The following is a 26,704-nucleotide window of genomic DNA, read 5'->3' as shown; positions in this document are numbered from 1 at the left end:
CAAAGTATTCTGCCAGTCTGCCAGGGCTTTTCCATCATTCTGAAAGTGTAAATGGATTCACACTTCCAATTACATCTATTTTGAAATTTGATTCTCAAGCCACTATCCATGGTAGCCCAAAGCAGAATTGAGGCCAGCCATCTCCCCACCCCTGCCACCACCCCAAAACAAACCTTCCAAGTCAGTGTCTTGTAGGAAATAACAAATAACAAATTTAATTAGGCAACAGTAGTAACATGTAGAGTGTAAAATATAGCCCCAGGCATCAGTAAAAGCAATGAAGTTTTAACTTCCAAAGCAATCCAAACTTTTAATGCTTCTTTGCACATCAGTGAAACTTCCCATGGCAGCACCAGAGCACACATCCCTGAAGACCAGACTAATTTGCAGTCTCAAATATTTCAGAGAAATTAGTGCTTCTGAAACCTAAATTACAGCTAAAATCAGATGTGTGAAATGTCTGGAAACCAAAGATCATGTTTCTAGGCAGTGGAATAGGAATATCCGAACATGACTAACATATACTGGAGACAGGTGGATGTTCCAGTTGAAAAAACAAGAATGTAGTATTTTCATAGTTTGTAAAAATCAGCACATCCTTAAAAAAAAAAAAAAAAAAAGCAACTGACTGAGGAAAGATTAGGATTAGATACCGTTATTTCAAACCCCATGAAAGGAAATCTGAGCCAGGCTTTGAATAGAATTTTGAGCTAGTTTTAAGAAAAAATGGTGCAGGTCATGATAAGCCTGAAAAAAAACTGCAGAAAGCCTCAGCTCTGATTCACATGTTATAATGTAGGTGTTTTCATTATGAAAGCTCAGATCTTTCCCTCTCACTGTAACAGTTCTGGGGCAATTTGAGGATTGAAGCTTGAGACCTTATACTTTCTTATTACCATGACACTATGTGACAATTACAGTGCTTACCACCTTCAAAGTGTTTTACATATAACAACTAATTCAATTTTTACACTTTAGAAAGTATAAACAGGTACTTCTTTACACAGGTACATCAGAGGCAGAAATGTAATGTAACTTACTCATGTCTAGGAGGAGGCACCATAACAAGTGGGATTACCACTCTGACATTATTGATGTTCTTGCTTTCCACTTAAAATAGTGGAAAGATTGAATTTTATGCAACAGTCACCTTCACATATATAGTGTACAAAACATGGTATTTCTGTTAGGAAATAGAAGTTACAGGAACAATATTCTATCTGCAAGCATTTCCCAAATATTGTGGGCCAAATTTCCTGTTGGCATAACTCTGGTGACCTGAGAATTTGATGATTCTTCATTTCTTTTAACCACACATTAACTTCCAATAGTCCAGAGTCTGTGAGATGTCATAATTAAATAAAACATCTATGCAATACATAATTACATACTAGCTTGCAAAGATACAAAGTTCTTTGAAGCCAAGGTAATTTAAAACAGTTAAATTCAGCTAGTGTAAGCAAAAATGAGTAATAAAATAGCAAAACAATAGTTATTTTTTCCTTTAAAAATGTGAAATCTGTTTTTCCTGAAGACAAGTTAATATGAAGCTGGTGAAATACTTATGAGCTTTTTTTGGTGGAAAAACAAAGCCAGTTGTTGCTTCCTGCTGGATATGGCAAAACCCTGTAATGCCACAGGTGATCAGACTTTTAGACTGTGTTGGACTAGAGAGGGGAAAGGAAGAATGCATTTACCAACTGAAAAGATATATTAGCCACGTGCCACCTTACTAACCTGTAGGGGTCCGAGATGTGAACTCTGGGTCAAAATGAAAGGTGTCTTCTGGCCGCCCCACTGCGGGCTTGAAAGGTGGCTTGATTTCTTTTCTGTACAGTTTCTACAGGGAGAAAAACAGACCACCATCAGCATTGCTGTGCACACTCTCAGCATTCTTTAGGGTGTCCTCCCTCAGCTCAATGCCATCCTTGCAGGACAAACAGACAAGGATGATGAAGCCGTGGTTCTGGCTCTTGCTTTATCACTTGGCTTAAAATCTGTGCCCTGGATGGTCCCCACACATTTCAGCTGCTGGAATCCTGAATATAAACACAAATGTTCCTGGCAAAAAATTTAGCCCAAAGGCTGGAACAGTACTTCAGGCTGGGGCATCTGGAAATTCAGCGGTCTAAGGGCAGGACTGGAATGTGCAATGGTAAGAGCAGGAAGCAGGGGAACTTCAGCAGCACAGTAATGGCAACCAGCACAAAGAATTGCTAGGAAGCCATGACTGCTTTAGCATTTGCTATTTGTCAAGAACCAGAAATGTGTTTGATGTGCTGCCAGATTGAGCTGAGCAACAGACTTGGCTGCCTGGTCCTTACAACCTAAACAAGAGACTTGTTCTTTCAGCATATCGGGTAAAAGGGAAAGGGGTTTACAGCTGATGATTACATGAAATTCTCATCAAAAATGCTAGGGAGCAAGCACTGTGGATGGGTGGGGAACCACACTGAAGCTCTATGTGTGGCTTGAAGTGAGAAACAAAACAAAAAACAAAAGACAGGAAGGTATATAACAGGTAACTACTGCTAGGTGTATGAGTTTCTGCTGCTGACTGAGGAGTCATGTAGGGGATCACCTAGGTAACACGCACCACAAGTTCATCCCAATACATCCTGCCTTTGTTATGAGGGACTTCGTGGCCTTTCTACTCATTCTCAGAGATTTTTAAGAAATTGCTACCCCGTGCTCCATTTCAAGCATTCATACACACACAGACATGCACACTGAGGTAAGGATGTCTGGATCTGATCCAAAGCTTGTAGAGGTGAATGGAAAGAGCCCTACTGATTTCAGCCATCTCTGCATTGTCTCTGCCTGAAATGGCCAAAACCAAACATCATGCTGATGGCAGCATGGGGAACAGAGCTCCAGTTTGACTCCCTGCCCCGTGTTGCAGTCCCTAGACAGCATCTCCTTTCTAGCAAAGCTTTTGTTCTCAGGTTTCAAAGGCTGAATTAATTGCCACAGACAGTTCCCCATAATTAACATGTCTGAACATAAATGCAACATTTAATGCAAACTTTCAAGTCTTGATAAGAACTGGAGAGTTCAACTTTATGACTGTTTGCAATATGTATTTTTAGGTTAGCTCTTAAAACAACTTCCTAATGAGCTGATTTTTCAAAATGTTTAATGGATATTTCTAAATGCTTTTCCAGCTCCCTGCATGCAGGAAGATTCTTTTTAACTGTGAATTTTCTGGGGAATTAACTTCTTTAATACAAAGCATGTGGTCAAATCTAAGATATATACCCATCACCATAGTTTGAATTTGATTTTGCATAAAGGTTCATGATTTTGCATAAATAAAGGTTCTTGAAGGAGAACATTCTGTAGCATAGTATTAGCCTTAACATAAGCCTTAACATAAAGGATATATCTGCGGTTGAGTTATGATTCCTTGGGAAAGTGAAACAGTGAGGTTGAAAATGACTCTGCAATAATTAATGGCCATTTCACCATAAAAAGTTCCTGCTTGCGTAAAACTGCTCCATGTCTTCAGAGAGGAAAGGAGATGAATAACTGCTGTGAGCCACAATGGAAAGCCAGTCTTCCAAATAATTAAAAGCCAATTGCAATCTTATGCAGGAAGTGTCACTCATCAGCTGAACAGTATCAACCTAGTAATTAACATACATCTTTTTCTGCCTGCACAGAACTTTACAAGAGAACTCAGCACCTACTGAAGGTTTTCTGTTGCTAGGATTTCACCTTGAGAAAGCTATTTACTTCCCAGCTCCCTTTTATTTGTCTTAATTCACTACTGCAGAAAGCAATAGGGTCACACGCACATGCTTCTTCACGGAATTAACTGCACAGGTCATCCTGTGAGGTCCAAAAATTGGAAAATGCTTCAGAGCTGTACATCATTCAGGAATTGCACTCTGTTTTCATTATCGTAACCATATTCTCTCTGGCCTCTTAATTCCTTCCCCCATCTGTAGTTTCTTAAGTGCTGCTGGAGCTACATTTGTATTTTGAATCCCTAACCCACATCCTCCACTACTAGGGAAGGATTTAAGATTCATCGTGAGTCACACGCCATCAAAAGATTTATACTCACAAATTTGCTTTCTGGGAGGGGATGGAAACAAAGAAGTTGCCTGTGTGAGTGAAAGGCACTCCCCTTGAGCACAACCCTGATGACTCCCTTTTCCATGTCCTTACCCACTTGTGATAGAAATTAGACAACAGAACAGCAAGAGGTAAGCTGCCTAAAACATTTTTTCCCCAAGCTCTTGCATAGGGTACCTAAAAGAAATCATTGAGGACGAGGAAAAGCAGAGTCTATGGACTTCTCCATCCCACACTGGCTCCAGTTCTCTGAGTGAGCCACCCAAGCCAAATCCCTAAACCACAGAGCAGCCCAACACAATTTAACACAAAGGCTGCTGCAGGCAGAGCACCTCGTCCTTTAAAAACCTGCATCCTGTAGGCTGCAAAACTCAATGTGGCACAAGCTGATCTAAACAAATAGTAAGAATCACAGCCATTGCTTCATATACACATAGAGAATCTCCTGGAGGATTTGAGATCCTTCTGGATGTTTCAAGAATATTTCTAATTTTAGGACATGTATGAGAATGTCCTTACCACAGTCCCCAAATTATTCAGGGATACTGTATCTTGACTGTGACTTCTTCTGGCAAAAACCAACCAGAGTGGGAAATGACAGCAAACTAAATTTCAGTTCTTGCCTTCAACCATTTCTTCAGGCTGTCCATAACTTTTGGTGAAGTTTAAGCAGTTATGTACTTTCTAAGTCATGGTAATCCTAGTACTGTGTGCAAAAGTTACAGTGAGTTCCATCACCTGTTTAAATGGGAACAGGGTCCCAGTTTTCCTGGTTTAAATTCCAGTTTTGATATCCAATTTTTTCTTTTGGGGGATCTTATTAGGCAATTTTTATTTGGGGCATCCTATTACTATTGTTCCTATTTAAAATAGAATTTGTGTATCATAGTGATAACTGGAGCATTTAAATATCAGGCTGAAATTATACATTATACATTACATGTTCGTTGTCTTGCACAGGTATAAGAAGCTGAGGATTTTTTTTCTTCCACATTGTTTCCACATCCATAAAGGAGAACTCAACTCCTTAGCCCTTAATGTTTTTATGAGAATACTATTTATTTCTCTTTCCCAGTAAAGAAAAAGCTCCCACATTCCATCACCATTTTTTTTTAAACTGGCCACAGTTTAAACTGCATTAACTCAGCACAGAAAAATGTGACTGACAGGTATGAAGAATCACTGTAGAACACACAGTGTTGTGGGATCCAGAGGCTATGCTGAGGGAGTGCATAATCCACAGAACAAGGCAGATGGGCTCCAAGAAAACACTGACTTAGATATTCACACCTGGATACATATCCATGCTCCTGACTACTTATCAACCCCTCATGTCCTCCTGAGACTTTCATAATAAGCACCTGTGAATTAACTAGAAACCATTTCTATAGCAGTTTAAGAAACTACAAGCTTCTACTGACTTTCCTTCTGATTTCAGACAAAAACACTTTTATTTGAAATAACTAATTTTTATCCGGGTGCCACTGACCTTTTCTAAAAATATATCGCCACATCTCTAGCATGATCTTCATCTGAACACCTCCTCAGCTGGAACTTAAGTAATACACAAGAAAGACTAGTAATAAAATAAAATGCAACACTGTGTTTCCTTCTCCTTTTATTTATAAGTAGTTAATTTTTCATCATCTTTAAAAAAACACACTCCTAAAAACCCCAGAGATGTAAATGCTCTGTACGTGTCCCTGGCAAATATCAAGAAAAAGAAAATGGTCTAATTTCATTAAAAACTATTTAGTCATTTCCTCAACTGAGTTTCTTTGATGAAGCATTGAGTTATTCCTTAGACACCTTCTAGAAATAGAAAGATGCTGCCCTCCACAGTGGTGCACTTGTAGCGTGAGAACTCCCTTGATACATATACCTGTCATGGCAAATCCAATAAGTAGACAAAAGGATGAACTACATTCTGAAATTCTTGTCCTCTCCTAGATTAATGACTCAGTGTTATTGCCTGCAAATGACAGAAAGCTAGCAGAATTCAGATCCTAGGATTAATGTTTTGCTGTTGGTGAAATCGGCAATTAAATAATTCACAGTTTCAGTTCAGTTTGATCTCTGATTAATATTAAAGGAACAAGAACTGGAAGCCACTTTCTTCCCACTCCTTTCCTCAGTTGCATTTGACAAATCCTTTTCAAGCATGTCATTTGCTCTAGTTCCAATTTAGTCTGTCATCCAAACAAAAACCACTGTTTATAGCCCACTCCTCCGACAGGAGTCTGCAAAAAGGGATTTCATCTTCCATTTTCAATGAAAAGCAGAAATTCATTATGCATTGTCTGGAAAGAAGAAAGAGTAGTAAAAAAATCAGGAACCAGACTGTGCTTTCTCAGAGCCAATGACTTAAATTATTTGAGGTCAACTCATTTTGGGTCTGCTTGTCTTAAGAAGAAAATGAGGTGCAAGGTTAATAAGCAGGTAAAACTGTCAAGGAGCTGGACATCTAATCTCTCTCCTGAGCATCCCAGCCTTGATCATGAAGGACAGTCCATTCATTTAACAACAGATCTATTGAATTTACGTCATGGTGCCTGTTAAATGCCTCGGAGCAGCAAGACTGATAGTTGCAGAAACCTCCAGCTATTTTTCACTCTGGAAAGTGGGAACTTAGGGCTTTGTTACAGTGTAACAGCTGTAAAAATGTGAGTCTTAGAAAGTCTCATGCCACCATTTAAGTCTGGGCAAAAAATTCTGTGTCAGATTGTCCACAGTTCATTTAGTGCTGAAGTTAGCCAGAAGTTAAACCTAAAGTGGCTGGCAATTTTGCTGAAGGATGCCACCCTGGAACATGGGAATGGCTTCTGGGGAAGGCCAGGAGGAGAAGGATTCCCTAGCCACATGGATGTTTTCCAGGATTGCCCTTGGTGCCTCTGCATGCAGTGGTCACATGGCACCAGCAGCATCTGCAGCATGGTGACAGGGACTGTTCCTGCACTGTGTGTGCGATTGCCACTGGGTGTTCATCCAAAGCAGACATTGGATCTGCTTGTGTCTGTTTGAAGACAGTAAAGGATGGGAACTGATTGCCCCAACAGGTACACACTTCAGGGACAGAGAAAATAACCAGCTCCAATCCAAACCCCAAGGGAACAGCTCTGAAAATACTGTGAAAGGAAAGCCTGAGTCACAGGGTTCCATTTGCAGTTCTAGCATCACATATGACTTAGAAGGAAAAAGCTAACTCATTTCTGTTTTGAATCTCTCTTTAAAATTAGATGATGCAACTTGGTGCTTTGTTCATGGTTATTATGTTGCTCTTGTAGGAAAAATGATGCTTAAAAGTAAACCTGTTTCACACTGCATTTCTAGGAGACACTAAGCCATTCTTACCCTTCATCATAAGGGGGCTTTAGATGGAGGATTGTTTTACTACAATTGCTGAAATTTTCTGTGCTCTCAGTCACAGCAGTCCTGTCTATCACAGCTGCTAAGGTACCACAGAAGTTCTCCAAAAGAGCTTGCCTCTTGCTCTCTGAGGTCTTTATATTGCCAAGGCATAAAGTAAATCATCATTTCTGTTCCATCTCAACAGTGCTGTTTGCTGAATCTCTGCAAACTGATGTGGGAGATTCTGTATACGTTATGGGAGAACAAAATGAGGGCACCAGGGACTCTTTTCCTCCAGCTGTACAGAGATCAGTGCTATAGATAGAAACATCTATGTCTGATCCATTTCTGTTCTATGACCCTGTTCTGTTTCTGCACATGGACAACATGTTAACAACTGGCTGGATGATTACTGAGAGTCAAAGTTCTGGCTTCAGCTCAGGGCCAGGCTCACACTGCTCAGAAATACAGACAGTACTGCAGCTTCTGGAACAAGATAAGCCTCCCAAGATCTCCTTGAGTGATTACAAAATTAGAATAAAATGAGGAAATATATTGCAAAGATGATAGCTGATCGGTGTAATAGTGATCTGTCTCCGAGAGAGTGCAATAAGCACTAATTATGTTGGATTAAAATGGATTTTAACAGCTATATTTCACTGCAGAGTTAGAGGCCTGGACAACACATCAAAAGGCAATTAAATCCACCTTCCTCTCTAGCCCCAAGGCATGTTCAAGCATACCTATCTTCTTCGTGGTAGATATTTTCCTGTCCATAAGAGCTTTTTCAAATGATGGAGGACAGTAGAGTTTCCTTAGGACAGGCATGAAATTGTTCCCTAAAGAACAGAGCTTGAAACAATCACCAATTATCATGACAGAAGGTGGTCTTGAGTATTCTCATGGGACAGAAGTGACTTTTCTGAAAACCTTTCCAAGATACAGAGCCTCATTTATTTATGATGAGTTAGTGAGCTGCTCCCCTAGCAAACACAGAAGAAAAACCCTCTCACTGTTATAGTGCTTCTTATTACATCAAGATGTAGTTATCTGACTTATATTTTGATTGCAAAGCTGAGGACTGTGGAGATATTGAGGGAATACAGAAAATAATATTATTGTTATTGATACTAATATTAGTGTTTAATAATTATCATAATCAACACCCAAATCTTTGGATTCTCTATTTTTTAAATTTTCCCTTACTCTTTTCATAAATGTAAAGTTTTCACACAGAATCTCATCATTATTAAGAAACAGAAAAGGAAGGAAAGACAGACTTCACAACATATTTAATGGCTCTAAAAGTCAGCTAGACTATAGAGGAAAGTCTCAAAACCCACCTTCATTTATTATGTTCTAATATGTTTGAGTCATGACAACTTTTCAACATGCAACCCAAATTAGATTTTTGTAATGAGTTTTTTGAAAATAAATGGGTTTGTGGGCCTTTCAAAGGCTACCTGGGACCACAAAGTGTTCTCTCACAGAGAAATTAGCTTTACTGCAAAGTCCTGGGCAGCAGTTTGAGAATGGCTCTGCCACATAGATTCACACAGTTTTACCAGAATTTCTGGTAAGAACTGCATCAATGTTACCTGTTGTACTAGCACTTGTGAGTGAATGCATTGAATACTGAAGAGACACAAAAATACCATAACACAAGTTAGATAAAATTAAACTAGAAAATGCTAGGGGATGTGGCAAACAGCAGCTCTGGTGCACCGGCAAATGTCCAGATCAAGAATGAAAAATATTTGCCTTCAGGTTTGTCTAAGAATAAGTTAATTTGAACAATTATGATGTTGAAATTGTGAGATTTAACCTCTTAAGAGTCTAAATCAAATACTCAGATAACCTGCACCACCACCTTTATGAGCTGTAGCTGATAGCAATAAAATAAATCCGTGTTTACCTTTCTGTTAATCATATCTGACATGTCTTATTTGAATCATGTTTAATTTGATCAACTGCTCCAATTTTGAGTACTGGTGCCAACATGCATGCAAGAGAGACAGAGGCACCCACTGAAAAAGCTCTAACTCCTCTGTGTTATGCTCTCTATAATAGAAAAAGTAATCCTTTTCCTAAGCATGGCAGTTTGTCTTCAAAAAATGTAGCCAAAAATAAAATAATGCTGCTCCACTTACATTCCAGTCTATAGTAACAAAGAAAGGGTGACGCTTAATTTCTTCCACTCCATCAAATCCAGCACCTGAGGTGAGAATGAAAGAATCAAAATTAAGTCATGCTTATAAGAGAGCTGCATGATGTCTCTTCTCCACTCTCCCTCCCCATCCCCACTTTTCTTCTGACAAAGTGAGAGTCCCCATCTAAACAATTCTAGTCAAGAAACTCTGATTGGTGCAAGTGCCATCACATATAAAGTGCCATAGATACAGACAAGGGTACTTCATTAATGAGACTCTGATTCCAAGGGTCTTTTACTTTTCTCTAACTGAGGCTTTGGGTGAGGCAGCGGATTTTAGCCACAGCAGAGTGCCTGCATCAGCAAGGTCAGGAAAGGCCCCAGGGTATCCCGATACTCTGGCAAGGCTCCACAAAAAGTGGCAGCTTTTCTATCCACACTGACTTTCAAATCTTGACTAGCTACTGTTCTCCACTGGCACAGAAAGCTGCACTACAGGCAAGTATAGACTCAAAATGCCAAAAGGCTCCAAAATGATTTGAGGTAAGCTAGGGTTTTAGGTTCCCCCTCTTCACAGTACCAAAGAGTACCAAAATCATCACTCAGTGTTATGTTTCCTTCACTACTAAATTTCTGTTACATTACTGTAGGGAATTTTGGGAAAGTCTTCTGAGATCTGATAATGAATCTAATTCCTTCATTACTTTTGCCTTAAGTTTTCACTGAATATTGAATTTTTATTCCTTTAGCTCAATTTATTTGCTTCAGTGCTGTCACAGAACCAAACTGGTACTCAGTAATAATTAAAAGAACTGTCAGAGAGGATTTAGAATGCCATTTGTGGGGATTTGACCTTATTATTAGCACCTTTTACTTTAATTTCAAGGAGAATTAAACTCTGGAAGCAAAGGCTTTGCACTGCAATTCTGGAGTCAGTTCCTGAAGGATACCCAGCCTACTTCTTCTCAAGCATGCTGAGCAACTTTGATTACCAAGAGGATTTGGGATTCCTAAGCACCTTGCAAGGGGCACTCAGCACCTCAGTGGACTCAGCTTTTTATACAATATTTGTACTTTGGGAAGATCAACATTACAAGCAGCTTTACAAAGGCCTTGTCAACTGAAGCTTTGGTAAAATGTGATGTCTGCTCTCCTTGTGTACAAGACTGTTATCAGTGTTTGTCAAAATGCAATGATCAGGAACTGCTCCCTACAACCTGCTTAACATTCACTGATGAGTGGATACGGGAAGCAAACACTTTGTAAACATAACATGCAGGATTGCTGTCAGGCCTGCTGGCAAACAGCAAAGAGGGATGATCTCCTGATTAATTCCCCATCCCAGTAATCTTTCACTACAGGCAAACACAAGTGATGCACATGAGGATGAACAATCCTAGCCTGCAATACAAAATTATGTGCTCAGAGGTGATCAGCCCCAGTGAGGGGTCTGTGAGTTATGACAGACAGACATTTCTAGGCAAACACAACATGAAATCAAACCTTAGAAAAAGAGGACAAAAGTGACAACATCATTGCACTGTCACTGTGTAAGTCTGTAGCATTTCTGCAACAGTATGGATTGTAGCTGACACACTCCCCTGTAAAATGGTACACTGATTAAAGTTAGGAAAAATCAAAGAAGGCCAACAAAGAATGTTATGGAATGACTGAGTAAGTCAGGACTTTTCAGCCTGGGAACAGATGACCGAGCAAGTATAAAACAGATCACTAAATGATGCCAACAGGAATGAGGTTCAGAAGAACCTGGAGATGTTTCCTCAGGAAACAGACAGTTGTGTGATGTGGAATTACTTGGAAAAGATGATGTGGTGCAAAATACTTATATGGGTTCATGAGGAGGCCAGGAAAGTCTGTTGAAAAGAAATTTGTTGAAGATTACTTCATCGACAAACCACAAGAGTCTCAGGAAACCCCTTGCTTGACCTTAAAGCAGGAAGGGGGTAGGAGAAAATTTGGGTGAAGCAACATATGTTTATCCTGTTCTTACATGCCCCTAGGCAGTTGTGGTCCTTGGGTACTGAACAAGAAAAGAAGTCTTAGAATAGGACTTGTTCTATTACTTCCCTAGCATATTTTTGTTCAATGCACACTCTGAAGTCTGCAAGATTCCCTTGGCAGATTCCTTTTGATTTTATCAGTGCCAACAGAAAGACAAAACCAACAGAGTTACTCTGAAGAGAATTACATTAAGCAAATCTTCAGAAAAGAATTATCTGTGAAAAGTGCTTTGAGTTCAGTGGTGGCAACTGGAAACTGCAACGTGCAGTAAATGTCCTTTACCACATCAGGAGGAAACCCAAGTGCCAAACTGATTTTGCAGGACTGGGATAAATACTCAGACACTGTAAGACACTGTAAGTAGCATAAACTAGACTGAGGATAATTGTTAATGCATTCAATTTTCTCTGCTCTGCCCCTTTCCCACTGCTTCTGTTTTCTCTCTTGCTTAGCCTAATGGATATGTCATTGTGTACTGAGAATGACATGCTTTTTTTCAGATCATCTATTTGAAAGACACAATTTTTGCTACTGTTGTCATTCCTTTTCCCACAAACCTATAGAAATAAGGACTAGGAAAAAAAAGTCCACCCTCAGTTACTTCTTTTAGTGGGGGCTGCAATGTTTGGTAAGAAGTTCAAGCATGCAGTTCAGGCAGGCATTTGTTTGAAAAAGTTTCATTTCCCAGTTGGGGCCACCTCAGCACTGGCACAGAAGGAATATGTTGTAAAGTGCAAGGGCTTAATATATTAAAGAGAATTAGGATGGTAACAGCCTCATTTTGCAAGGAGTGGTTCACTTCCAATTCTTAGCAACTGATTTTATGCTATGGAGAAGGTTCAGCACTTCCTGCAGTTTTTATTCCCTGACCTTCCCTGCCGTGAGAACTGCTGGTGTAGCCCACAAGCCCTTCCTGGACTGTGTACTGTGGCTGCAGGCAGCAGCAGGTGGCCTGGCCCTCTCCTCAGCTGGAGGAGGGAAGTGGCCCAAGGGTGCATTCAGGAACAGCTCTGGGAGCCAGGAGGACAGCCCTGACCCCGCTGCAAAAGTCCTTGGGAGACATCAGGCATCAGTGCTTGCAGTGGAGTCTCTCTGGATTTGCTCAGCATGTTTCAGCCACTCATCTACCACCTGCACATCTACAGGGGTACTGAGAAGAGATGTGCTTTCATGGAGAAAAGAAAAGCACTGCAGAGGTCAGGACTGTAAAGGCCTGCTGCATGGGGATGGACATTTCCTGGCATAGAGATGGGTATTCAGCAAACATCTGAAGCACAGCAGGCACCAGCACACTGCACGACCACAAACCTTTCACCTTCCTCAAGGCTTCTAGTGAGTTTGGGGTTTTTAACTTCAGTTTGGTAATAAGACCTATCAGTCAAGAATAATCAGCACAATCAAGCTATTGTCTGCAGATATTCTTACGTGCCATCCAGTCCCATGAGGGTCTGAGAAGATAAATAATTATTTCAGATCAACTTGCCAGTTTAAACATATTAGAGAGTGCATTTATATAAAAGCAGCCTCACATTACTAAGTGAGAACTTAATTATCTAAGTTTTATGCCTGCAATAAAAGTGCCTGCAAACAGTAAGAGTAGAATGTTTTATTTTTAATTGGTTTTGATTACTGAATCATTATTGCCAACACGAGCCTTGAAATATTAAGGGGGAAAAAGAAGCCCTAAGAAACTTGAAGGTTGATTACTTGGATATTCAAATCAATCAGAAAGAGTTTCTAGCTTTTCAGTTTCAGATAATAAAATTTAAGTGTCTCTACAGCTTCAGAATCTTTTTAGTGAGCTAGAATTTTTGAGGTATTTTTCTAAGGGTTATGAGAAAGCCTTACAGTCACTCTGACAAAGGTGAAAGCTGTTTTCTGTTTGAACTCATAATTTTAGAAAGTTAAAGCCTGAAGTTTTCTATGTGCCAAAGCAGACTATATCTTACCTGAGAACATGGGATTAAGAAAATAGTAATGATTTCCTTGGCTTTTACTCTGAGCCTATGGGCCTATGCTTTTATTTTAAACTTTCTTGGCTGAGCTTCTCAATTATAAGGACCCTGAACACTTTCATACTGCTCAGCAGCACAGGGAGTTGTTAGATAATATGTTTTTATATAAAATAAATTTTTAATTTCTATTTCTTAAATAATCATGTTAAGTAATAAATAATTTATTTACCTACCTGAGAGATCCAGGCCTTAAAGCAAGTCTCTTACCCAGTTCCTGGAAATGTAACTTACACTTTCATCCTCAAGTTTTACTTCTGAGTACTTACTCCTTATTTGTCTGGGTATTCAGTTAGCTTAAGAATTTAAAATTATGCTTATCCATAATCTGAAATTTGTTAGAGCAATACTACTAAAGCAGTGCTATGCAGACTATTTGTACAGCAAATAGGCTCAGAAAAGAACAAAAAGTGCCCAAAACCAGGGATACCAAAGGAAGATGTTCCATTCCTTAAAAATTTGTCACAAATATTAATATGGGCATCAGACTTAAAAAGAGAAGCAGGTAAATCAGATTACTAAGTTTCTTTTCAGTCTTGTCTAACTCGCTTCAACCCTAATATTTCTTCCATTAATAATTCAAAGCTTCAAAACACAATTTCAAAGCAAAATTTCAGAATACATTATCAATCTTTACTTCTGTTTGTTAAGATACCAAAATCAAATGGCAAAAAAACCATATTTTATCTTGCAAATGTTTAAAATTGAATTTTGGAACTAAATGCACTTTCCATATTTTCAAATTTATGAAACAATGTCTGAAATCAAGTGTTTGTTCCAGAATATGGTTCATTTATTTTAGCATGCTTCATTAATTTTCCTAAGATTTTTCAAATTGGGATGTCTAGGTCTACTTTTCTTTAAATGTTATTATTCCTTTCCCAGAAAAAGCTAAAATCCACAAGGCTGAAGCAGTCCTTTTATCTACTGAGTTCTGTTCAGTATCTAGGCCAACTATTCAAGCTTTTCTTCTTTTGTTATCAACAGGTTCCTTTCCATCTTCCTTTGTGCTGATTCTCAATCAGTTAAAACAGAGAATGCCTTCAGGAGCTTTCCACTGTTATCCTTGAAATAGTAAGATCTATTTTTTTGTTACCCTTTAAGATTTTATTTCCTTGGACATTTGTATTATTCTTTCTTTCTTTCTTTCTTTCTTTCTTTCTTTCTTTCTTTCTTTCTTTCTTTCTTTCTTTCTTTCTTTTCTTTCTTTTCTTTCTTTTCTTTCTTTTCTTTCTTTTCTTTCTTTTCTTTCTTTTCTTTCTTTTCTTTCTCTCTCTCTCTTTCTCTCTCTCTCCTCCAAGCCTTCCCAGTATTTCAATACACCTCAGGTTTTAAAAACCTGACCCCATTATTAACATATAAGAGCTAGAATTGTTTTGCCTAAAACTAATTTTTAGTGAGCAGCTTTATAAGGACTGGTATCCAGAAACTCCCACTGACTTCACTGGAGCTTCATTTGGATGGATAGCAACTGGTAAGAAGCCACAAAATGTGCAGAGCAGCATAAAACCAAGAGATGGTGTGACCGTGTTCACAGGGGTTCTTGGACAAGGGAAGAGATGAGAATGTTGACTCCATGTTCAGAAGGCTTGATTTATTATTTTATGATATATATATTACATTATAACTATACTAAAAAGAAAAATAGAAAGAAAAGTTTCCTCAGCAGGCTAGCTAAGAGTAGAATAGAATAGAATGATAACAAAGGCAGCTCTCTCGCACTCTGTCCGAGATAGCTCGGCCTTGATTGGCCATTAATTATACACATCCAAGATGGGCCAATCACAGGTGGACCTGTGGCATTCCACAGCAGCAGATAACCATTGTTTACATCTTGTTGCTGAACTTTCTCAGCAGGAAAAATCCTAATGAAGGGATTTTAATGAAAGATGTCTGCGACAAGATGGAGACAGGGAGGAAACAGCAGAAAGAAACAGAGGTAGGGAGTGGGAAAAAGTTCATATTTAGTGCAGCACCTAATTTTTTGAAGAGAGATTAAACCTAGAAATCTCAATACTCTATTTTTTCCAGTGTAAAACAAATTTCTTGAGAGCAATTAAAACCTGCTGAGAAAATGTGTTTTTCTACTCTTGTGTTGGCAGCACATCAGAATACAAGCTACCATTTTGATCAAGGGGTAAAACAAATGGGAAGGCATTCCCTCTTGGGCCACATGGGATCCCCCCTGGCAGGAGACGGGCCACAGTGACAAGCTGCAGGACTGGCTCCCCACTGCCACCAGCCCTGGGCTTGAGTGGGCTGTCCCCACATGCCTATGGGGGACAATGACAAAACCCGCAGTGGCAGTCATGCCATAGGCATTGCTCATGACCTCATCAAATGCAATTAATTTATTAATAAAACCCACAAACAAAGGTACAGATGACATAAGATATATATACAATATATATGTTTTGTTTATCACAATCTAAACAGGATTATTAACAAAGGGTGAAGAAACATTGATTCCTTAAGATTTTAGCTTTTATATCTTTCAAATCCCATACTGCATTAGTGCACAGGTCCAAGGACACAGCACAGCCTCAGGCCCCAAAAAGCATAAACAAAAGCGGATTGTGGGGAGTGAGCTGGGGGAATATGGCTTCATTACATGAAGCTGTAATTGGAGAATTAACCCCTGATATGCAAATAGACCAAACTTATACTGTCTGAAAAAACTCATGACCATTGTCCATCTTGGGTGTAGCCTCTGCACGGCTTTTGCACTGCCCAAGGTGTATCTATTAAAGACCTTTAATAAATACCCACTTTATTCTCTTAACTCTGTCTAGCCTCTGTTCATGGTAGCCACTTCAAGGCATCAACATCAGTAAAAAGGAGATGCTCTATCTGGGTAATAAAGAATAAAGTCTACTGCAAGACTTCCCCTAGCTAACAGAGCAAGACAGGATTGAAATGCATTTGGGAATGGGAGAGATGAAACCTGAGATTTGTAGCTAAATTATAAGGTTTCAAACCACACTTGTTTCTCAGTTCCCTGTATTATGATACACAGCAGATACCTTAAATCATTCATAAAAGCTGGCAGTTCACTCACCCTCTTTACTAAAAAAGTGAAACACAAGTTAATATCATGTTTTGGATTTTAAGGCTTTGCCTGTACTCCTTACACATTTCTCTAGTGATGCTGAAGGCTCACTGTGCTCTGGGGAAGGAATGCCAAAATGCCATGTAATGAAGAGGATAACCACTGGAAAAGATGAGCTGAGAGGTACAACTCACCCCCTGACAAGGCAGGGAGCACATAAGGAATGTGCTGACCAAACCACACGTACCTAATCTGTTGGAGGGGTTCCTTTTGAAGAGGGCTCGCAGCAGGCTCTGGGCTTCTATGCTCAAAAACTGTGGCATTCCCAGCTTGGCCCTGAAAGAACACAACACTTGAAAAGAAAATAGATTTTTCAAGCTTTTTTTCCATCCCACTGTGGCGGAAACAGCTGAACTGTAGCAATCAGGATGGGCAGACACGTGAAATCTGTGACCAAAGGCGACCTGAGCACAGTGCAGAATGAGAAGCTGATCTTATTGTGCTGATCTTAAGGAAGGTTTTACCACTGACATCACTAGAGGTAGAGCAGCTCTAATGAATCTCATTTAACTTTGGCAACCTAAATAGGTAATTTTCCCACCGAATTTTTCACTTTTTTAGTTTGCTAGAATAAATTAGGGAATCAAGAGGAATTTAAACAATCAAACTTAATGGAAAAAAATGTATACTCAACTGCATGCTGTTTAAAGAGAACAAAACTTTTGTCTTGGCCATTCACCACTACATTAAAAAATGCACTAGTGAGCAAAGCTGAGCTTCAGATACTTTTGTCTGCAATTAGCATTAAATGACTGGGACATTGCAAAGGAAAAGATCTGAAACTTGGCAACAACAAAATATAGGATGTCCTGCAGAAATCTGACTTTCCCACATTTCATGGATACTGAGATTGTCACAAAATGTTAGATAAATTTGTTTTGTAGGCCCTCTCAGTAATTCACTTCCTATTGTTTATTCTGAAGGCAATTTTAAACACAGGCATCAGCTTTGCATGTCTTACTAAATTCACACCTTGGAAGGCTTTGGAAAGTTCATTACACCCATAATTATTCTCTACTCATCAAATACTTGGGCCCTATGGAGTCTCCAGAGGGTAGAGTTAACTCACAGTTAGAAGAATGAAAGCAGTTTTGATACTCACTTGAGAATGAGTGCCATTGTCTCCTTTCTGTCTTTTCCCTGGAAGGGTAATGATCCCGTCAGCATCTCAAACTGTGGAGTAGCAACAAAATGGTAAATCAAATGTGCATGGGGATGGTCTGCATAGCTGACCACATCCATCTTCTACTTCCAACACAACTGAAAACTAGAGGAAAAGAAATGATCCAACAACCTGTGCACACAAAAAAATGGCACAGCAAGTCTGGATGACTCTTCCATTCCAGAGATGTGTTACGAACTGTTTACACAGATTGTTGTTGTTGTCAAGTTTTGGTATGTTTGGGAAGAAGTATCACATATGGTACTTCCTCCAGCACCTGTTGTTTTATGATCAATGCTGGCAATGAGGTATTTGTTTGGAAGGACCCTTATCCTGCATGGATATGGCTCTTCTTAGGTGTTTGGCATAGTCTACCATGCAAAGAAAATGGACTTGATATGCCACTCCCCACCTTTTCATGCTGTGTCAAACCACCTCTCTGATTGTGTATTTGCAACACTTAGAGATACCTCTCCGATATTTTGCAGGAGAAACAAGACTAAACCCCACATTCTCAAGGCTTTTGAGTGTGACTTTTCTCTCCTGCTTTGGTTCCTCTGGCTGTACTCAGTGATGAATCTCAAAAGTATCACATATAACTGAACCCAAATCTCAAAGCAAAACTCAACAGTCATCATCAATTATTTGCCTAAGTCAAGTGTTGAAACATCAATCAGTTATGGTTCCTTGGAGACAGATTAGCACTTTCAGTAAATTTGACAGGAATTTCACATCTGTAAGAAGTGAAAAAAAAGAATGAACCCCAGCTGAAGAAGCTTGCCTAACTTGGATTCAACAGCAGGTCTTTCACACAGCTCTCACCATGGGGTTTCATGGAGTGGCAGCTGCTTGCTCTGACTAAGGGAGGCTGAAGGCTGTGCATCACCAAACATAATGACACCAAGAACATAATTCAGCTTGGACACAAAGGAAAATTGTGCCCATTGAGGGTAAGGTGAACTGTTACTTGTTTGCGTCTGTCACTCAGGCTTTGAATCTCTTCTGCTATAGTAAGCTAATTAATTAGTGTAATTAATTAATCTATTAATTAATACTCATTGCTATAAGTAAACACCTGCTAAGGCAGGAAAGATTCTTCAAGCTTTACATACTTTTTGTACCTTATCTCACAAGAAACCACAGGGCTCCCAGAAAGCACATTTGTGCTAAGAAAGATTCTTTCATTACCAAAACTTGTGTCAGACTGCCCCACAGCCTGACCCTTCCTCTTGCCCAGATTAAATACAGCTATACCAGAAGAAAAATATAGAAAAAAGAAGAAAACTAATGGTGAACCTGCTATGCTAATTTTGGGAGAAGGGCAGAGGAGATGTTTAGAAGCCAGATAACTAACTGAATATAGTTAATTGAAGGATTAATTTTCATTAGTAACAAATTACCTCAAGGCACTAAAATGCATAGTAGAAACATAAATAAAACCACTTTAAACAAATTTATATGGCTGCCAAATACAAACAAGATTTAGAAAAACAAATGCATTAACTTCTGCTTGGGTTAGGAGAGGCAAGAAAAGACCTTACTGGAAGACCTGGAGGAAAGCAGCTCGTTTTCTACAAAGAAACATAATGGGGGTGAATTTTTAAACCTGCCTAGATGACACTGGAGCTTAAATACCATTTTCAAAGTAATTCTGTCCTATTACAGCCTAGTCCTGATAAAATGGGACTGGGAATGAAGGGCAGAGAACATTGCTTCCCAGGGCAGCAGCAGAAATGGTACAGATTGTACAAAACCCTCCTCATGATTCCTAGAGCGTTGATGCTCACGGTAAGTACCTCATGTTCACTTACACTTGCTCACATCACCATGTTACTATAATAAATCTAATTTAGTGGCACCAACAATGACTGCTATGTCTCGTTTATGCTGGCATAAATGGGCTTGACACTGCTGGTGCAAATGATACAGATACAAGCAACACCTTGGTCTGTGACTATGTGGGAAATGACTGTAGTTCCCACCCACCCCAATATCCCAGGAATACCTGCAAATGCACCATGGCTGCAAGGGATGGAAACAAGAAGGAAGGAATCTGGAAGAAACGTAAGTTGCAGGAGGGAGCAGAGGAAATGACAGCTATGGAGGCTGCAGGAAGCATTCACTGTGCTGCTGTAATGGCCAGCACTTCGTTACCACGTCTCCAGTTGTGCAGGCCTCATGCTGAGATTAATTCAGGTTCAGAAGAAATGCAGTTAACATCAATATTTAAAGTGAAAGGCAACCATGTAAATTAGGTGTACCAGAGCTTTTTGCTTTAATGAACTTAGCTAAGCAGCATCTGGAAGAAAGCATTAGTTTCTCAATTGCAGTCCCGACTAAATCTGTTGAAGGTTCAAAATGAAAGAACAAGACTGAAAAAAGATTGAAATTGTTCATTTCCTCAGTTAAAACTATCATTTCACTGCACAGTGACCTGTCTTCCTCCTGATTTTTCCAAAAAGTCAAAATCTTGCTAAACCTGGAAATGAAAACAGAAGTGAGACCATGCTGCTCACACTCATGCACACAAATACAGAGGGGGTCACAGAAGGTTGACAAGAAGCTGAGACTAGGGATGAATGAACTCTGCAGTATTTTTGTCCATTAAAGCAGTCCCTATAGTTTTGCTGGGGGGGCTCAATTTTCATTTTCCCTACTTCCCAATCTGTGGAAACCATCTGTTTACTCCTTCCTTCCCACCAATTCACTTCCCAGGTGTTTTCAGAGAGCCATCTTCTGTTAGACTTCTGAAGGCTGTACCTCCCTCCAACCTCGACTTCCTTCCTGTACCAAAGCATGTGCAAGAAAGGCAAATATTCTTTTTTCCAGTTCAGATGCCTATTTAGAGAACCACAGAATTAGGCTTAATGGGCCTCTGAAGTCACATAATCCCTGCTGAGATCTCAATATACTATGCAGTGCTCCATTTCTCTATTTTTCAGGGTAGTCTCCAATTTTGGTAGGCAAAGCATGAGCACCTCCCAGAAGATATACAAGTGGGAAGACCTTGGAAAAGAATGCCACATTTCCTAGGGAAATTCAGGATTCAAGAAGTGACCCAGGAAGGTTATTGGAGAAGATAATGAGTGAGAAAAAAATCCTCAGCCTGAGTAACGACCACAGGAATCTTCCTAATGGATGGAAGGAGAGCAGGTTGTGCAAACTACTTCAGCCCAAGTCTTCTGAAGTATGGTGAGCACAAGATAAAACTCAGAGTTACAAAGAAACTTGAAACCATTCCATTTTGGAAAACAGAGCGAGACACTCTCATCAGAATGGTCAGGTTGTCCTCTCAACACTTCCAGTCATTTTCCAGGTATCTGAGAACTGCTCAAGCACTCAGTTTAATACTTGCAAAATGCATTGAATATTTTTCATTATCTCTGTGTGTGGAAACATAATGAATTAGGGTTGAACCCCTTAACATAGCAATGAGCTTAAACATGCAAAATAATTTTCATGAACACCATCTCTTGCACTGGGAATAAAAAAAACTGTAATAATGGGATTTTGTAAAAGAAGATTGATACTTTGATGTCTTGCATTGATTTGTCCAATGTCATAATATAGTTACTACAAAATTAGTGCAGAACTGAATATTTTGGATACCAAAGGGACATTTTCTTTTCTTGTGAAGACTTAATTACTTGCTAACACGTATGAACACATTTTTTCTGGTTTGGGACTGCTACCAAGTCATCACAGCCATTTCTCTAATTATATTGCCCTCTCTGCTCACATGACTCTCAAAGGTGTAGAGCGGTTTTTTCCTGAAGTGAAAGAGATACAACTTTCCTAAGGTCTGTGACCTTGTAAATCAGCTGGTAGGATGAACTACAAAAGTACTGCTTTGTGAGCCCTTCTAAGAGGTTTTAACATGTTAGATCACGCAGACCAGTTTATCTGGGCTTCAGAGATGGCAGTGTGGGCATCAAGACTTGCAGTGGAGCTGAAAAGGTATTAGTTACACATTCAACTTTTTAACAATGTAGGCCAAACCCTTGTACATGAAGATCTCTTGATGCAAAGCTTTTGCAGAGTATATCCTATCCAAAACCTCCAGTGCAGTGAGCAAGATACAGAAAGGCAGAAAAGAAAAACTGTCTGGTTATGATAAACCACATAAATTCACCAGCAGAAATCACAGAAGTGTTTCAGCAGTCATCACCTCTTACTTAATGCGTAGCAGGGACTGTCCTTGGGAATGCTGGAAGGGGCAAATTTTAAGATTTGTGTAACTACACCTGCTGGCATACAGTAAGCTACCATAAAACAACTCAAATAAACTGAGCAGCAAACAAACAGAGCAGGTAACAGATTCAGTTGTGTGGCCTGTGTGAAAGACCTAGCTAGCAGTAAATGAAGTTTTACTGTTATTGACGGTAAAAATCCTGGTGAATAGTAATTCACAAAATAATTAATAACACAATTAATAAATAAGACCAGAACTTAGTCATTTTCAGACAAGTTTGTTTTGGTATTACTAATCACAACATGCCACATTTAAGGAGTGTGCAAGGATCATTCAGTTTGACTCTGGTCTGTGCCCTGGTCAATGGGGGTTGGCAAGAGAAGCAGCAATCCCTCTTCACAGAACAGAACAGAAAAGAGAGTATTTGCTGGCTCTGGTGATGAAGAAGATACAGGCCATACTATAACTATAGGCATAATACGTTCCCTTTTTTGATAAGAATTTTAGACATGAAAATTACACTATCACATACACTTCTTTTGAATCTATGCATATTTCATCAACAGATGTATTTTCTTCATCTATTTTAAATCATTCTGCAAAATGCTTAGGAAGAAATGGTAATAAATAATTTGAATACGATTTAATTATCTTCAGTTTTTCAGACTGACCAAAAAAAAGCTCCCATAATAGAACATACGTGTGACAGAACAAGGAAAACAAGGAGAAAAGAGCAGAAGGAAAGACAGAATCAGAAAATCCTCCCAGCTGTTCAGTGTGTGGAAATAAACTTTTTTTGGTCCCAACCAGATAAATGTTGAAAAGGAAAAAAGGTTGAACTGATTGACATATTTTTCTCTAAGATGTCTGGTAACACTTAAAGGCTTAAAACATTACCTTGGAGTTAAAAGGGTTTTACTTTCTTTAATTCATCTCCTTTTATAGGGATTCTAATCTGCTGAATCCTTAGGGGAGAGTTGAAAAGAGGAATGGAAAGGAAAAAAGAAAGAAAGAAAGCCTAGCAAAACCCAGGGAGGAAGAGTCCAGTTTATTAAGAGTTTATTAACTGGCGAAAGAAGAACAATCTATATACCATATGCACCATCTTTTAATGGGAGACAAAGAGTGAGAAGACTCAGCTATTCACCAAAAATAAATATATAATAAAAAAGTTAAAGGGTAGGGATAGATTTATTCTGTGAGACATACCCTATTGATTTTTGTGAATAAATGTACATGGTTTAAGAGTGCTGAGTATCCCCAAAAGGATTTGTGGCCACAGGAGATAAGGATATTCCACTCCTTTTGTAATTCAGGCAATAAATTACAATATTTATGTAGATTAACTGCTGCCAACCTGCTAGATCAGTGATGTACACCCTCCCCAACCCAAATTTTCACTGTTTTTCACATTTATTCCTATGCTTCCTCTGGTGGCATCAGTAGTCCACTTCAGGTAAACAAAATTTAAACATATTCTCTGGATTTTGGTATGTAGTGCAATATATAACTACCAAAACAAGCCTCCAAACCACAGAAAATGGTGCAGTATTGGAAGAGCACATTGCTATGCTAATTTGTGACTCTGCCCTGGTTCTGCTGTGACAAACATGGTGAGGTGCCCTGTGAGCCACAGCTGGCTGGGGATGGCCATGCCCAGAGCACAGGGTGGATCTGCAGCCTGCACACCTCAGGAGAGAGCAGCACCAGCTCTGTTATCCAAACATAGCCCTGTGAGAGGAGCAGGTGTCTGGGCACAAGGGACAGCACTATGTTTGATAAAACAATGCTTCCAAAACAGGGTTCATACAGCTTTGAAAAAAAATCACAGTGTCACAAACCAACTTCTAGATCTTTTCATCTGCCTCTGCAACAATAGCACACAGACTGAAGAGGCTGGAGGGGTGCAGGGTGGGGGAGGCAGGTTAACATCTGAACACGTCATTTTAAAAGGCTGGCTTGAGGAGAGTGCAATACTGTTGCCCTGATTTTTTAAGATTTTCTAAGCCTTCTGATGTTTATATTCTTCTAATGAACTTTCTCATACACTTTATGTAAATAACTTATTTTGCATTCTTTTATAGAAGAGAATGGTGGTTTGTCCACTGTCACTGGAGAGGTGGCACTTTCACCCTATAATCCACTGTCACTTTTGGAAATGTATAAATGCTGGAGTCAGAAAAATAAAGGTCCCTTGTTACCTTGGGAAGAGCAGCGAGTCCGCGTCGTGTCGTTTCGCGTCCTACAGTGATACGAAACCTCTCTGAAAAACCTCCCTGACACTGCAATTTTTATCAGAGGGATCTGATGCCTCCCCCAGCCACCCCTGAAGCAGATGAGCAGAGTTTGTGCCTTACCATGAGCACGCCAAAGGACCACCAGTCGGCACTCTGCGTGTGCCCGCGCCGGTTCACCACCTCGGGGGCCATGTACTCAATCGTCCCGCAGAACGAGTACGCGCGCTTGTCGTGGTCAATGGCTTCTTTGCTCAGACCAAAATCTACACAAATTGAAGCAGAGCAGGGTTTGTCAGCTCTCTAAAAGTTATTATTTATGCTTTTGCTGTCTTAAATTGTTTGAACAAAACACGCCAACCAGTTGGGGAAGTGCCCTCCTGTCCCTGTGCAGAAAGAGGCCACAGGCACGAGGGTGCTGGAGCCCTGCCTAGGTGGAGTGCCTGGCACTTGTTAATACAACCTAAGAACAGGAATCTCATTTTCCCTGTGCAGAATGAGGTTCTGGCTCAGGGCAGAAGGGAGTTCAAATAAGCAGATATATAGTGCTCAGGTTTGGTGAAGGCAATGCTAGTGAGAATTCCTGTGCAGCTATATTCCAAAGTATTAGGAATAATAATCCCAGATTACACCAGTGAAAAGGTTGGCTAGAAAGTGCCTCTAGAGTGGGAAAGGGATGTCTTTCCAGCCATCCTCTGCCTAGATTAAATAGTCATATTAGAAGCATCCTTCTATCCACAGTGGTAAGCAGCAAAACCTGCCTGCTTCACATCAGTCAAGAGCACAATTTTACCAAGAAAAGGCTATGTTCTCTATGTGCTGTGCAGCAGGGGGGCTGACAAATTGACAGAGAAGCTCAACACTGAAACTCTTCTGGCTTCTAGTTTTTGTAAGTAATCTCCTTTCAACCAAAGACCAGGATGCATGCAAGATAGTGCAGGAAAAAAAATCAGCTTATAGGCGTGAAGTTTTCTGTTTCTCACATACCTGTTATCTTAATGTGACCCTCTTCATCAAGAAGAATGCTATAAAGCAAAAAAAGAAAGATTCATTCATTAGCCAGGCACAAAGTGCAGTTAAAAAACATGAATTAAAGATGTTTAAGTCAGGTAAGGAAACATCGCAAGATTCAAATACTTATGTACACAAAACCTTAGTGGATTCTGTGGCTCCAGAAAGAAAAATGAACCTCAAATATATTTTTAATCTCATGTTGAAGCATGCACAGCCTGAGGCAGTTCCATGAGGAGCCTCCTCTGTCCTCCACAGGATGTTCAAGGTGGGCATGTAAACAGAGCTCAGGAAGAACAGGGTGCTCAAAGACAGCAGCTGCAGGGTTTATGCTTCCAGCAGGAGAAGGAGCTACACATTTCCTGTTCTTGTCATAAGAAAAGGCAATCACACAAATAATCAAGGTTTGGACTCACTCGACATAAAATTAAGTCCAAAGGTTCATGCTGAAGTAATAAAAGTCATCGTAGAGCACAGTGACTAGTCACAGCCTAACTGCACGGATCTCAGGCTCTGCCTTCTTTTTCTGTCCAGAGCACAGATGAAAATCTGAAAATTCAGCCTGGAAGCCAAATTCAAGTGTTCTCACATTTGCCACCTGCCAACATATTTTTTTCTCACAAAGGCACTAAAACATTTCTTTAGATCACAAAAAAGCAATGCTAGTTTTTGTGGAAACAAGAAGGAACACTGAATTTAAAAAATAATGATTTTGGTAAATAAAAACTGACATACTAATGAAGGTGGTCTTTCTTCTGGTCTTTTCTTTCTGAGTCCTAGTTAAACTCAGTATATTTCTCTTTTTAAACTGATCTACCACGATACCAGCTATTTTTATATTCCCCTTCTCTTAGAGAATCAATTTGTTATAATTATTCAGGAAGAAAATATGATAGAAGTGAACTAAATATAATTGGCTATACTTTTTGTGAAAAGTTGTGTCTGAACTGAAACATAATTGAAAAAAGATGCTCTTCTGTCATTTACATGTTTAGAAAAATCTGTTGTGCAAGTCATCAAAGGCCAGCAACTAAGTCAGTACCACAAGTCAAATAATTAAAGCCTTTTCTTCTCAATAAAAGCATCTTACCTTTATTCTTTCTCCACATTTTCCTTGAATGCATAATTTTCAAGTACTAGTCTATAGCAGGCATGTTTAAATGTACTTTTGTGACTGCAACCCCTAAACTTGTGCTTCAGAAGAGAATAGAATAAAACACCTGCCAGTGTGAAAGTGAGCATGAATGTGTGAACTCCCCAGACCCGGATTTGGAAAAATAGAGGGGGGAATAGAGCTCACAGAAATCACCCAAAATTTTGCCCCATGCCCAGGAAGCCCTTGTGAATAACTATGCAATTCAAAGGGAATTTCCCCAGAAGCATTG

At 39.5% G+C, this 26,704-nt stretch overlaps 1 protein-coding gene across 5 annotated transcripts in view; it reads right to left on the bottom strand.

Annotated features, from left to right (window-relative positions):
- RPS6KA2 (ribosomal protein S6 kinase A2) overlaps positions 1-26,704 on the bottom strand; it is a 282,279-nt gene that overhangs the window by 37,489 nt on the left and 218,086 nt on the right. For 4 of the 5 annotated variants that reach the window (XM_054629033.2, XM_077175652.1, XM_077175653.1 and 1 more), the window contains 6 exons: positions 25,296-25,333; positions 24,432-24,574; positions 17,823-17,893; positions 16,908-16,996; positions 9,579-9,643; positions 1,738-1,840 (listed from right to left, as the gene is read on the bottom strand). In XM_054629033.2, the coding sequence (XP_054485008.1) occupies positions 1,738-1,840; positions 9,579-9,643; positions 16,908-16,996; positions 17,823-17,893; positions 24,432-24,574; positions 25,296-25,333 (509 nt within the window). The remainder of the gene's footprint in view (positions 1-1,737; positions 1,841-9,578; positions 9,644-16,907; positions 16,997-17,822; positions 17,894-24,431; positions 24,575-25,295; positions 25,334-26,704) is intronic. The other variant, XM_077175651.1, reaches the window with a different exon arrangement.

The sequence above is a fragment of the Agelaius phoeniceus genome, chromosome 3 (assembly GCF_051311805.1).
Source record: "Agelaius phoeniceus isolate bAgePho1 chromosome 3, bAgePho1.hap1, whole genome shotgun sequence".
NCBI classification, from domain to species: domain Eukaryota; kingdom Metazoa; phylum Chordata; class Aves; order Passeriformes; family Icteridae; genus Agelaius; species Agelaius phoeniceus.
The sequence above is the reverse complement of the archived record's forward strand: the minus strand, read 5'-3'. Positions and strand labels throughout refer to the sequence as shown.